The 13,920-nt window shown below is 47.8% G+C and overlaps 1 protein-coding gene and 1 long non-coding RNA gene across 2 annotated transcripts in view; both read right to left on the bottom strand.

The window, feature by feature from the left end:
* The window catches only part of LOC135085901 (dipeptidyl peptidase 9), a 38,496-nt gene that overhangs the window by 5,571 nt on the left and 19,005 nt on the right, over window positions 1–13,920 (bottom strand). Inside the window, 5 exon segments of the mRNA XM_063980686.1 lie at window positions 2,005–2,127; window positions 6,592–6,726; window positions 7,362–7,751; window positions 8,180–8,656; window positions 13,425–13,901. Of these exon segments, the coding sequence (XP_063836756.1) occupies window positions 2,005–2,127; window positions 6,592–6,726; window positions 7,362–7,751; window positions 8,180–8,656; window positions 13,425–13,901 (1,602 nt within the window).
* LOC135086070 (uncharacterized) lies at window positions 2,937–5,994 on the bottom strand. Its single transcript, XR_010260286.1, has 4 exons — window positions 5,942–5,994; window positions 4,548–4,668; window positions 3,671–3,766; window positions 2,937–3,027 (listed from the first exon to the last, which is right to left on the bottom strand). It is a non-coding gene; the product is annotated as an uncharacterized LOC135086070 (long non-coding RNA).

Here is a 13,920-nt window from a genome sequence, read left to right as displayed (position 1 = left end):
TACACCATTTTCTTTATTTTCTTCCATCATACACAAGAATACGCGTGCGTGAGTCAATGTTCGCTCGTATGTGAGGCCTTGCCGAATAGTATCCTGTAGGTGGGCCATCGTGCGTGTTTTGTTTTCGATGTAAACTCGCGGAGATGAACAGGCCTGGCACAGCGTTGAATAGAGCTCTGTGATGAGTTCGTGTGTCATCATGTGCGTCCACGCGCACTGTGAGACAGCATGGTAATGTTTGTGAATACGAGCGTTAGCCTCCATTTGACTTGTTACAATTTGTTTTTATGCAAGACAAGGCAGGTATTTGACCGCAATCGCACCTGGTGTTAAGTGAGATGCAGTCTAGGATGGTACATATTATCTGCCCTGTAAGTGCCTATTCACTCTCGCCTTGAAAAGGCCCGGATTATAGTGTTCAGGAAGGAAATACAGCAGCAGGCAGCGAATTCCAGTCCCTAACTGTTCGCATTATAAATAGTGACCATATAGACAGGCCAGTGGCTATCAGGTAGTTGTTGTCAGTGGCCATAATCGAGCTGCTAGTGGCCATTTCAACCTACTCGTGGTTTTCAGGTAGCCACTACTAGTGACTATCACACCTCATTATCAGTAGATTTTCATCAACTTGATCATAAGTCTCTCAATCGAACCACATTGAAAGTATCTGAAGTCTGATTTTTAAATCCACGGAATTTTGACATTTTAGAAGTGTTGCCAACAACATTCCCACTAAGAATGGAGAGCATTTTCACAAATAAAAAAATAAACCTTTCTTTAAGATTTCAATTTAAAGACTAAGACTTAAAAATGTACTGATCATTCCTAAATGGTTATTTGAGTTTTTATTCTCATATTTTTCAATTTACAATAAAATTAAGGACATTATAAAAGAAAGTCAGTTGGCGTGCCGGTATGCACATAATTTAAACATTATCTCTGCATACTTCAATTATCTTGATCACGTTCAGTACGTGTGTGTCAGCAGATTTACCACGCAGTGATAAGATTGCTGTTACGATATTTATCTTTCATCTCTTTAATATAAGTACTCAATTACTCATGTATCATCATCATCATTTCAGCCATAGGACGTCCACTGCTGAACATAGGCCTCCCCTAATGCTATCCACGTTGATCGATTGGTAGCGGCCTGCATCCAGCGCTTCCCTGCTACCTTTACGATGTCGTCGGTCCACCTTGTAGGTGGACGTCCCACGCTGCGTTTTCTGGTACGCGGCTTCCACTCCAGAACCTTGCTGCCCCATCGGCCGTCAGTTCTGCGTACTATGTGCCCTGCCCATTGCCACTTCAACTTGCTAATCCGTCGGGCGATGTCAGCGACTTTAGTTCGTTTACGGATTTCCTCATTTCTGATTCGATCTCGCAAAGAAACTCATGTATAGTCTCATTCATACGCTCCCCTATCGTTGGCACAGGGGGCAAGGGCATATCTATCCACTAGTGGCCACATTTAGTGGCTAATGTACCACATTAGTTAGCGGTCTCTCTCGCTCACCTTATAGCTGTTGGTGACAGTCTGCACCTCGGGCCCACCGTACACTAGCGACTTATATCATTATCCATAACTAGCTTAGAACCCCTAGCTACTATCAGTGGTCACATATAGCTACTAGTGGCTCGTAGTGGCCAAGTCAAGCCACCAGTGGATGAAATAATCTAGGTCTGCTCTCGTAGCTTTAAGGAGAAGTCATATGGAGACACTAGTGGCCATGTTGGCGAGCCATTAGTGGCTACGTCAAGCTACTAGTGGCCGCATTTAGCTACTATCACTGGCCGCATTTAGCTACTTTCAGTGGCCGCATCTAGCCACTATCAGTGGCCGCATCTAGCCACTATCAGTGGCCGCATCTAGCTACTATCAGTAGCCACACCTAGTGGCTATCATACCACATTAAGAGTACCCTATATGGTAAACGTTCAGCTAGCAGATGATTGGTTTTGGAAGGCCTATTTTCACAAGTCTCTCTCTCTCTCGCTCACCTTGTAGCTGTTGGTGACGGTCTGCACCTCGGGCCCGCCGTACACGTGCAGCACGGTAGGGCTCCGCCCCGGGCGGGCGCAGCGCCACAGCGAGCAGTAGGCGGGCGCGCCGCACGAGAGACGCGTGTGACGTCATAGCGACTTATATCACAAGTCTCTCTCTCGCTCACCTTGTAGCTGTTGGTGACGGTCTGCACCTCGGGCCCGCCGTACACGTGCAGCACGGTAGGGCTCCGCCCCGGGCGGGCGCAGCGCCACAGCGAGCAGTAGGCGGGCGCGCCGCACGAGAGACGCGTGTGACGTCATAGCGACTTATATCACAAGTCTCTCTCTCGCTCACCTTGTAGCTGTTGGTGACGGTCTGCACCTCGGGCCCGCCGTACACGTGCAGCACGGTAGGGCTCCGCCCCGGGCGGGCGCAGCGCCACAGCGAGCAGTAGGCGGGCGCGCCGCACGACAGCCGCGTGTGACGTCATAGCGACTTATATCACAAGTCTCTCTCTCGCTCACCTTGTAGCTGTTGGTGACGGTCTGCACCTCGGGCCCGCCGTACACGTGCAGCACGGTAGGGCTCCGCCCCGGGCGGGCGCAGCGCCACAGCGAGCAGTAGGCGGGCGCGCCGCACGACAGCCGCGTGTGACGTCATAGCGACTTATATCACAAGTCTCTCTCTCGCTCACCTTGTAGCTGTTGGTGACGGTCTGCACCTCGGGCCCGCCGTACACGTGCAGCACGGTAGGGCTCCGCCCCGGGCGGGCGCAGCGCCACAGCGAGCAGTAGGCGGGCGCGCCGCACGACAGCCGCGTGTGACGTCATAGCGACTTATATCACAAGTCTCTCTCTCGCTCACCTTGTAGCTGTTGGTGACGGTCTGCACCTCGGGCCCGCCGTACACGTGTAAGACGGTAGGGCTCCGCCCCGGGCGGGCGCAGCGCCACAGCGAGCAGTAGGCGGGCGCGCCGCACGACAGCCGCGTCGTGAATATCTGCGCGGGCGGTATGTCGTGGACGGATAGCGAGTTTTCTGGAATTAAGATGTATTTATTTAGAAAACAGACTGACTGAGTAAACAGTTCGAATAGATAAATAATAATCTTGTGAAGCATGGACGCCCCACGCTAATCTTTTATAATAAATACTTGCAGCCTGCCCCGGCTTCGCACGGGTAGATACAGGTATATAACAACAATAATTCTAAAAACAAAACAATATGCTGGTATTTGTTTAAGTTTTTAAGGATTAACTGGTATTAATGGATGTATTTACTCATTCACGCTTAAACAACAGTAGCGAATTAGATGTGTTATAGGAGATAGATTGAAACTAAAAGAAATATAATAGTTTTTATGCCTGTTTTCGGAAGAAAGACACACACGGGTTAAATGTGACGGGTATTTCTGTGACTGACAAAAAAAATCACGCGCCTTTGGTTTAGAAAGGGCCGTGCGAGCATGCGCAGAAGCTGGTTTTCCGAGGACGCCCTTATTATTTATTTATTTTAATTACACAGTTATGGATTATTCCACTTTGCTCACCTGTGTGATATATCACCTGGGTAAACAAAATGGAATATTTAGTGTTCTCATATCACCTCGGAACCATTTCACCCAGCTTCATCTTCCGGGTATTGAGCAAGGAGGCTGAATGACCTGATGATCCGCACTCACCTCGTATAAGCATGCCGGTGTCGCTGCAATCGGTATCGTCTCCGTCGCCGGACCGGCTGTCCCAGGAGCCGTTGAAACTCCGCGTCTCTGGCGATTCTGTGAGAATTGTTAGAAAATCAGTAAATGTATGATTAATTCGCATGAATTTATTTAAATTATTACCATTTCTTAATATTTTTTCCCTAATTTTTTTTTTAATTATACGTAATTATACTCAAAATCAAAAATATTTTATCCAATTTAGACCACTGGTGGCATTTATGAACGTCAAAATATAGTAAATAAAAAAGGTAGCCCTTATGGGGCACTTTACATGTCTCCTTATCTTTTGGGCCCTACCAGCGCTTCGAGACAAACATATGGCAAGTGCTGAGAAGAAACACCGGAACAAACTCAGTCACCACTAGTTGCCAGTAATTATCTAACGGTAAAAATAACCAAATTGAAGTAAATCAAATATGTGCATACTGACTAACACACCCACTTCACTCGCCCCATTCTAATCAACATGATAAAAGGGCCAGGTAGTACGAACGTTCGTCAGTGTGCGACGAGAAGTCAAAGTGTAAACAACTTTATAAAAGTGTGTGAAACTACAAGGCTCATTCCAGCAAGACCTCTTTCAGAATAGATCTATTTTAATATCGTGGTGCTAAGATAGAACTCACTTCATTGTATACCACACAGGACGAGAAAAGAAAAAGAAAGATATAGTATGCAAAAGATACGGCCCCATGCCAGCGGGTGTCTATGGGCGGCGGAAAAATCGCCTAAATGTGAAAGCGCTCTATGTATGACAAATCAAATGTGTCAAATATTGTGTGTGTTTTATAGTGACCTATCGACAGTCAACTATCGATAGTTGTACAACACTAACCTGCGCGCTCCAACAGCGTGCCTTGCGCGTGCAGTCTCGGCGGCGAGTGCGCGAGGCGGTACACCCGTGTTCTTGGCACGCTGCTGATGGATGAACTGGTCACCACCGCCGTTGTGCAGTCCTGGGAGCAATAATATAGCGGTTATGTGACAAGATTATACAGGATGAAATTGAAATAGTTAGAAACTTTTTAAAATAAGACTCTCCTAATGATACGAATGAATCATAGGACATCCACTGTCGAACATAGACCTCCCCCAATGATTTCCACAATGACCGGTTGGTAGGGGCCTGCATCCAGCGTCTTTCTTCTACCATTATGAGGTCGTCGGTCCACCTTGTGGGTGGACGTCCCACGCTGATTACGGTACGTGGCCTCCACTCTAGAAACTTGTTGCCGCATCGGCATTAAGCCCCACTTTCCACCAAAGCGAAGTAGAGAAGTGTTTTGGATAACCAAGCAGATTTCATTATTTACACATCTCTTCTCCGCTCCGCACAAAACCACTCCGCGCCGTACCAAGGCTGCTGTCAAATTCTATAGAAAACTTCGTCCGCCCGACACATCTCCTCTCTTCTCCGCTCCGCTCCGCCTTGGCGGAAACCGGGCCTAATCCGTCGAGCTCTGAAAGTGACCTTACCTCATAAATATCCACTACGCACGAGTGCAAAGATGGCTCTCTCTCTATATGGCGCTCTATAGGTGTCTCACTCCTAAGGCTCTCCTAACAGATGGCGCTCTAGTGGCGTCTAGCGAAGCCCTACAAAGTACGCGCTAAATAGACCTTACTTCCTACACAACAAGGTCTCACCTCGTCAATATCCACCGCACACGAGTATCAGATGCCACGTATAGATGGCGCTCTTTAGGTGTCTCATGGAGCCCTACAAAGTACACGTAATAGACCTTACTACCCACACAACAAGGTCTCACCTCGTCAATATCCACCGTGCACCAGTGTAAAGATGGCGCTCTATATGTGACTCACTCCTAAGGCTCTCCTAAGAAGTACACGCTAAAATAGACCTTACTACCCACACAACAAGGTCTCACCTCGTCAATATCCACTGCGCACGAGTGACTCACGTAAAGATGGCGCTCTATAGGTGTCTCACGGAGCCCTACAAAGTGCACGCTAAACTAGACCTTACTATCTATCCATCCAGGATCTTCCCGCGACCGTTACTAGATCGTCGGTCCACCTAGTAGGACAAGGCCTCACCTCGTCAATGTCCACCGCGCACGAGTGGCCGACAGTGGTCAGCAGCGTGGGCGCGTGCGGTCGCGGCGGGTTGTACGGCGCCGCGTACAGGTGGCGCTCCAGCGGCGTCTCGCGGAGCCCTAGGAAGTGTACTAGCTGCCCCACATTACTGTCTACACAACAAGGTCTCACCTCGTCAATATCCACCGCGCACGAGTGTAAAGATGGCTCTCTCTCTCTATAATAGGTGTCTCACTCTAAGGCTTTCAGTGACAGTGGTCAGCAGTGTGTTTTGGATAACCAAGCAGATTTTATTATTTACATATCTCTTCTCCGCTCCGCACAAAACCACTCCGCGCCGCACCAATGCTGCTGTCAAATTCTATAGAAAACTTTGTCCGCCCGACACATCTCCTCTCTTCTCCGCTCCGCTCCGCCTTGGCGGAAACCGGGCCTAATCCGTCGAGCTCTGAAAGTGTCCTCACCTCGTCAATATCCACTGCGCACGAGTGTAAGATGCCACGTATAGATGGCGCTCTTTAGGTGTCTCACGGAGCCCTACAAAGTGCACGCTAAACTAGACCTTACTATCTATCCATCCAGGATCCAGGATCTTCCCGCGACCGTTACCAGATCGTCGGTCCACCTAGTAGGACAAGGTCTCACCTCGTCAATATCCACTGCGCACGAGTGTCTCACGTACAGATGGCGCTCTATAGGTGTCTCGCGGAGCCCTAAGAAGTTCACGCTAAACTAGACCTTACTATCTATCCATCCAGGATCCAGGATCTTCCCGCGACCGTTACCAGATCGTCGGTCCACCTAGTAGGACAAGGTCTCACCTCGTCAATATCCACCGCGCACGAGTGGCCGACAGTGGTCAGCAGCGTGGGCGCGTGCGGTCGCGGCGGGTTGTACGGCGCCGCGTACAGGTGGCGCTCCAGCGGCGTCTCGCGGAGCCCTAGGAAGTGTACTAGCTGCCCCACATTACTGTCTACACAACAAGGTCTCACCTCGTCAATATCCACCGCGCACGAGTGTAAAGATGGCTCTCTCTCTATAATAGGTGTCTCACTCCTAAGGCTTTCAGTGACAGTGGTCAGCAGTGTGTTTTGGATAACCAAGCAGATTTTATTATTTACATATCTCTTCTCCGCTCCGCACAAAACCACTCCGCGCCGCACCAATGCTGCTGTCTAATTCTATAGAAAACTTCGTCCGCCCGACATATCTCCTCTTTTCTCCGCTCCGCTCCGCCTTGGCGGAAACCGGGCCTAATCCGTCGAGCTCTGAAAGTGACCTTACCTCGTCAATATCCACTGCGCACGAGAGACTCACGTACAGATGGCGCTCTATCTATAGGTATCTCTCTCCTAGGGCTTCCCTAAGAAGTACACGCTATAAAAGACCTTACTACCCACACAACAAGGCCTCACCTCGTCAATATCCACCGCGCACGAGTGTCTCACGTACAGATGGCGCTCTATAGGTGTCTCGCGGAGCCCTACAAAGTACACGCTAAACTAGACCTTACTATCTATCCATCCAGGATCCAGGATCTTCCCGCGACCGTTACCAGATCGTCGGTCCACCTAGTAGGACAAGGTCTCACCTCGTCAATGTCCACCGCGCACGAGTGGCCGACAGTGGTCAGCAGCGTGGGCGCGTGCGGTCGCGGCGGGTTGTACGGCGCCGCGTACAGGTGGCGCTCCAGCGGCGTCTCGCGGAGCCCTAGGAAGTGTACTAGCTGCCCCACATTACTGTCTACACAACAAGGTCTCACCTCGTCAATGTCCACCGCGCACGAGTGGCCGACAGTGGTCAGCAGCGTGGGCGCGTGCGGTCGCGGCGGGTTGTACGGCGCCGCGTACAGGTGGCGCTCCAGCGGCGTCTCGCGGAGCCCTAGGAAGTGTACTAGCTGCCCCACATTACTGTCTACACAACAAGGTCTCACCTCGTCAATGTCCACCGCGCACGAGTGTAAAGATGGCTCTCTCTCTCTCTATAATAGGTGTCTCACTCTAAGGCTTTCAGTGATAGTGGTCAGCAGTGTGTTTTGGATAATCAAGCAGATTTCATTATTTACACATCTCTTCTCCGCTCCGCACAAAACCACTCCGCGCCGCACCAATGCTGCTGTCAAATTCTATAGAAAACTTCGTCCGCCCGACACATCTCCTCTCTTCTACGCTCCGCTCCGCCTTAGCGGAAACCGGGCCTAATCCGTCGAGCTCTGAAAGTGACCTTACCTCATAAATATCCACTGCGCACGAGTGTAAGATGCCACGTATAGATGGCGCTCTTTAGGTGTCTCGCGGAGCCCTAAAAAGTACACGCTAAACTAGACCTTACTATCTATCCATCCAGGATCCAGGATCTTCCCGCGGCCGTTACCAGATCGTCGGTCCACCTAGTAGGACAAGGCCTCACCTCGTCAATATCCACCGCGCACGAGTGGCCGACAGTGGTCAGCAGCGTGGGCGCGTGCGGTCGCGGCGGGTTGTACGGCGCCGCGTACAGGTGGCGCTCCAGCGGCGTCTCGCGGAGCCCTAGGAAGTGTACTAGCTGCCCCACATTACTGTCTACACAACAAGGTCTCACCTCGTCAATGTCCACCGCGCACGAGTGGCCGACAGTGGTCAGCAGCGTGGGCGCGTGCGGTCGCGGCGGGTTGTACGGCGCCGCGTACAGGTGGCGCTCCAGCGGCGTCTCGCGGAGCCCTAGGAAGTGTACTAGCTGCCCCACATTACTGTCTACACAACAAGGTCTCACCTCGTCAATGTCCACCGCGCACGAGTGGCCGACAGTGGTCAGCAGCGTGGGCGCGTGCGGTCGCGGCGGGTTGTACGGCGCCGCGTACAGGTGGCGCTCCAGCGGCGTCTCGCGGAGCCCTAGGAAGTGTACTAGCTGCCCCACATTACTGTCTACTAGGGCATGCAAACCGGTTAACCGGATAACCGAAAAACCGGATAACCGACACAATTTGGAACTCGGTTTTTGTCAGTTATAAAACCGGGTTTTTCGGTTTTTTCGGTTTTTCTTCTACGATTTTAAATAATTTAATAACTCATACAAGAACATGCTTCTTTAGTCATATCAATAAAAACAATTATTGTAATGCAATGTGAATGAGTAGAGTATAGTCTATGGCTATGGTATTGAACTAAAGTACCATGTATCTTCTAGCTAAAGCTATAAGCGCGCGGGCGCAAAATGGAACGCGCTTTGTATTTGACCATTGCCGCCATTATTTTTGCTTTGCTAGTCTCTGTCAGTGTCAACTTACATAATATTATTTAATTAAGCATAACTATGACCAAATGTTCTTCTTCTTTTTTGATGATGTTGGCAATACACGTCGAGGTCGACTTGATTTGTGCCATTTTCCAGTATACAGGGTGGAAACGATAAGTGATCTCACTCGATTATTTCTAAACTATACAAGATATCAAAAAACTAGTTACTGATCCTGAAAGTGCTTCATGAGCTCTATCAAACGGTACCAATAATAGGTTAAAGAATAAACTGGATCTATCCGAAAATTCAATGTTTCCGGCTTCCATACATTTGGTACAGCCTCATAATATTAAAAACTACAAAAGATATCGTAAAACTGGTTACTGATCCTAAAAGTGCTTCACAAGCTCTATCCAATAGTATTAATATTAAGTTCCAGAATAAACTGGATCTATCTAAAAAATCAATGTTTCCATCTTCCATACATTTAGTACTATCACAGATATGGCACTCATCTCTTGATAATATTATAGCAAATTTTATAGCAAATAAAGCCTAAAACTAATGTTTTCCTTAAATTATTTTAAATGAGAATGCATTTTACGAGTTTATTTTAAGTTTAAAAAAAATACACTTCTAATATTGAGTGGTTGGCATACATTTAGTATGGAAGCTGGAAACATTGGATTTTCGGATAGATTCCGTTTATTCTGTAACCTGTTATTGGTACCATTTAAAAGAGCTCGTGAAGCACTTTCAGGATCAGTAACTAGTTTTTCGATATCTGGTATAGTTTAGAAATAATCGAGTGAGATCACTTATCGTTTCCACCCTGTATAAGTGATACGAGTTACAAAATGAGATCAAGTAATGATATAATGAAGGATGATAGATGATACCCTTTCCCACCCTTTGAGTCTCAGTAAAGTTGTGGTGCTTTACTGAGACCTCCTATGGACAACTTGAGACAACCAGAAGAATCACGATGCACTGTTTTGCTTCACTTGCCCCATGGACGTTCACGAACACTCAATGGTTAATAATCCACCATTATTACACATTAATAGTCGCCCACACACGAATTTGAGGAAATAAAACAAAACCGCTAACATGACGCTTCAGATTCCCGCCAAGAAGTCCTGACCAAAGGTTTTGCTTTGCTAATGAGCGAAGTATCCTATTGTTGATCTCTTTATATTTGATTTTTAATTAAACTATTCAATTGATCTCACAATATTATGTTCAGAACATGTAACTTATTTTATTTATTTAAAATCTTTATTGCACACATAAAAACAGTGGTACAACAGGCGAGCTTAATGCCATGTGGCATTCTCTTCCAGCTAACCAGAAAATTAGACAAAACAGAGAATTTAAGTAGGCGGTGCAAAATAGTACAAATACAAAAAAACTTATACTAATATAATACATAAAATATTATAATATATTAATACAAAATATATACCTACATAAATACATACATATACATAATATAAGGTGGATAACGAGAAGGTTTAAGAGAGATCAAGACGACGAGATACGTTCAAGGAAATGCTTGCGCACAGAGTATTTAAACACAAACTTGCTGGGAGCCTGCCTAATGTTCTCGGGAAGAGCGTTCCAAAGGCGAATAGATTGGAGAAGGAATGAATTAGAGAGGAAACCAGTGCGGTGGGATGGGGTAGAAAGAAGAAGTTTGTTGGAGGAACGAAGTTGCCTTACATGAGTTGAACTTAAAAGAGTATACTGAGATTTAAGATAGGAAGGAGCATTAGGGTCGTTTAAGATGGTAAAAAGTGTAGTGAGAATTCTGGCATTACGCCGTAGAGGAACAGGTAGCCATTTGAGCTCAGATCGGTAGGAGGAGATGTGATCATATTTACGTAGACAAAATATGAACCGGATGCAACTGTTGAGAAGGCGGTCCAGTTTGTTAAGGAGAACTTGATTAAGGTCCGGATAACACACATCAGCATAATCTATGAGCGGGAAAATTAGGGCGTGGACAAGTAAAATCTTGGTTTTGACAGGAAGGAAATATTTTAATCTGCAAAGAGAACGCAATGTGGCAGTGACCTTCCGGCTAATCTCTGAGACCTGAGTCGTCCAGCCAAGAGTAGAGTCAAGGTATAGGCCAAGGTTCTTAACACTAGTACAGTATGGTATATCCACACTATTAAAAGTGACAGTTGAGACACTATTCATATTTAAACGACAGAGTTGTCGCTGGCTCCCGATTATTATAGCCTGGCATTTGTTGGGATTAACAGCAACGCCGTAACGATTTGACCATTCCCTGATATGTTCAAGGTCATCGTTTAAGCGATGTACAGCCTGGTCAATTTCGTCAAAACGACAATGTCGGTAAAGTTGAAGATCATCGGCATACAGATGGTGAGACGAGCCAATACCGAAGGTGAGTGAATTGATAAAAATAGAGAAAAGGAGAGGGGAAAGTATACCACCCTGCGGAACACCGGTCACGAGGTCACGCCAGTGGGAAATAGTTTTATCTATGCGTACGGCCTGTTGGCGTCCGCAGAGGTATGAGGCGAACCAATCCATGACAACTGGTGACATATTGTATCTGGATAACAACGATAGGAGGACTTCATGGTCAACTGTATTAAAGGCATTGGAGAAATCAATGAGTACAAGCAATGTAAGTTGGCCATGTTCCATTCCCATTCGGATGTCTTCCGTCACCTTGAGCAGTGCAGTGCTGGTGCTGTGGCCAGGACGGAAACCGGATTGGAAAGGACTGAGGAGGTTGTTTGTGAATATGAGTTTGGACAGTTGGGAGTGAACAACCGCCTCTAGGGTTTTTGAGAGGAATGGTAATATGGATATGGGCCTAAAATTATTTAAGGTGGAAGGATTAGGTATTTTGGGTAGAGGGATTACAAAGGCTTTGCACCAGTTGCGAGGAAACACACCAGAGGATAAGGAAAAGTTAATGATATGGGTAATGAAAGGGAGAAGGAATTCGAGGAGGATAAGGATCATGGTACGGCTAATATCATCAAAACCTACGGCTTTGGATTTGATGGAGAGGATAATTTTCCTGACCTCATCACCAGACACAGCAGAAAACATAAACACCTCAGGAAGTAGAAGAGTTGTGGAAGTTATCTCGTTGATAGTTTGTGATCTGATGAGCGGATCCAAAGTGGAAGCAGAGGAGAAATGGGTGTTTAGCTCATCAGAAGAGAAAGAGGAGTGAGAAAGTGTGGTAGGGCGTTTGCCAATACCCAGTGTTTTGAGGAACTTCCACACATCCGCAGACGAGGTGTTGTTAATGTTATCATGGATATAACCGCGTCTGGCCGATCTCACCATCTGATTGCAACGGTTTCTTGCAACTTTATATTTACACCAGTTTATGTCAGAACGATCTTTTTTGAAATTGAGGAAAGCCCTATCACGGCGGTTCATCGCCGCACGCACTTCTCTCGAGATCCAAGGAGCAGGAAGATGTTTAAGTTTAACAGGTCGCAGCGGAGCATGCACATCGTAGAGAGACAGCAAGTTAGAATTGAATAAGGCCACCTTATCATCTACAGTTTTCGCGGATTGAACCGGACCCCAGTCGAGCGATGCTGCATCGCGCTTAATCGCATCTGCATCCACCTTGCCAAAGTTACGCATCAGCACCGTAGTTGGTTTTTGCTTGGTGGTGTGGAGCCTATAGGTCGCGAAAACTAAGTCATGGCGTGAAAAGCCTGGTGCAGCATATTGACCATGCGCAATGACACTGTCAGGGGAAGAGGTGATAATTAGATCAAGCCAAGTATCAGGGGAATCGATATTATGATGAGTGGGTTGTAGTGGTAGAATAGACAGATTTAAGGAAGTGAAGAGTGATGACAACTTAGTAGAAGAAGAAGATTTGATAAGGAGATTGGTGTTGAAGTCGCCCATGATCACGTGATGCGTGTAATCCGTACAAATGGGTTCCAAGGTGGATTCAAGTTGGGAGAGGTAATCGATACCAGGAGGGCAATACACCACTCCAAGGACGGCCTTGATACCCTTCACGTTGATCTCGACGAAGAGAAACTCGGCGGACGCACTGTAGGGAGCTGGCGACATGCACAACACCCTATGAGGGATGTCGCTGCGCAAGTAAATGGCGACACCGCCACCACCCTTGCCAATCCGATCATTCCTAATTAAAATAAAACCAGGGAGAGCGTAGGATGTGGAGTCAAGGCATGGCTTGAGCCAGCTCTAACTTCATCTTGTCAAACTAGAATATAAAAGAAATAAAATGATTTTTATTATAATTTGCAGCATTTTTATTTACTTACAAACAGTCGACCCGAAAAACCCGAAAAAACCGGTTTAGTTCGGTTTTTAAAAATAAAAACCGAAAAAACCGGTTTTTCCAAACCGCTCGGTTTTTGCATGCCCTACTGTCTACACAACAAGGTCTCACCTCGTCAATGTCCACCGCGCACGAGTGGCCGACAGTGGTCAGCAGCGTGGGCGCGTGCGGTCGCGGCGGGTTGTACGGCGCCGCGTACAGGTGGCGCTCCAGCGGCGTCTCGCGGAGCCCTAGGAAGTGTACTAGCTGCCCCACATTACTGTCTACACAACAAGGTCTCACCTCGTCAATGTCCACCGCGCACGAGTGGCCGACAGTGGTCAGCAGCGTGGGCGCGTGCGGTCGCGGCGGGTTGTACGGCGCCGCGTACAGGTGGCGCTCCAGCGGCGTCTCGCGGAGCCCTAGGAAGTGTACTAGCTGCCCCACATTACTGTCTACACAACAAGGTCTCACCTCGTCAATGTCCACCGCGCACGAGTGGCCGACAGTGGTCAGCAGCGTGGGCGCGTGCGGTCGCGGCGGGTTGTACGGCGCCGCGTACAGGTGGCGCTCCAGCGGCGTCTCGCGGAGCCCTAGGAAGTGTACTAGCTGCCCCACATTACTGTCT

This window comes from Ostrinia nubilalis, chromosome 30 (assembly GCF_963855985.1).
Source record: "Ostrinia nubilalis chromosome 30, ilOstNubi1.1, whole genome shotgun sequence".
NCBI classification, from domain to species: domain Eukaryota; kingdom Metazoa; phylum Arthropoda; class Insecta; order Lepidoptera; family Crambidae; genus Ostrinia; species Ostrinia nubilalis.
The sequence above is the reverse complement of the archived record's forward strand: the minus strand, read 5'-3'. Positions and strand labels throughout refer to the sequence as shown.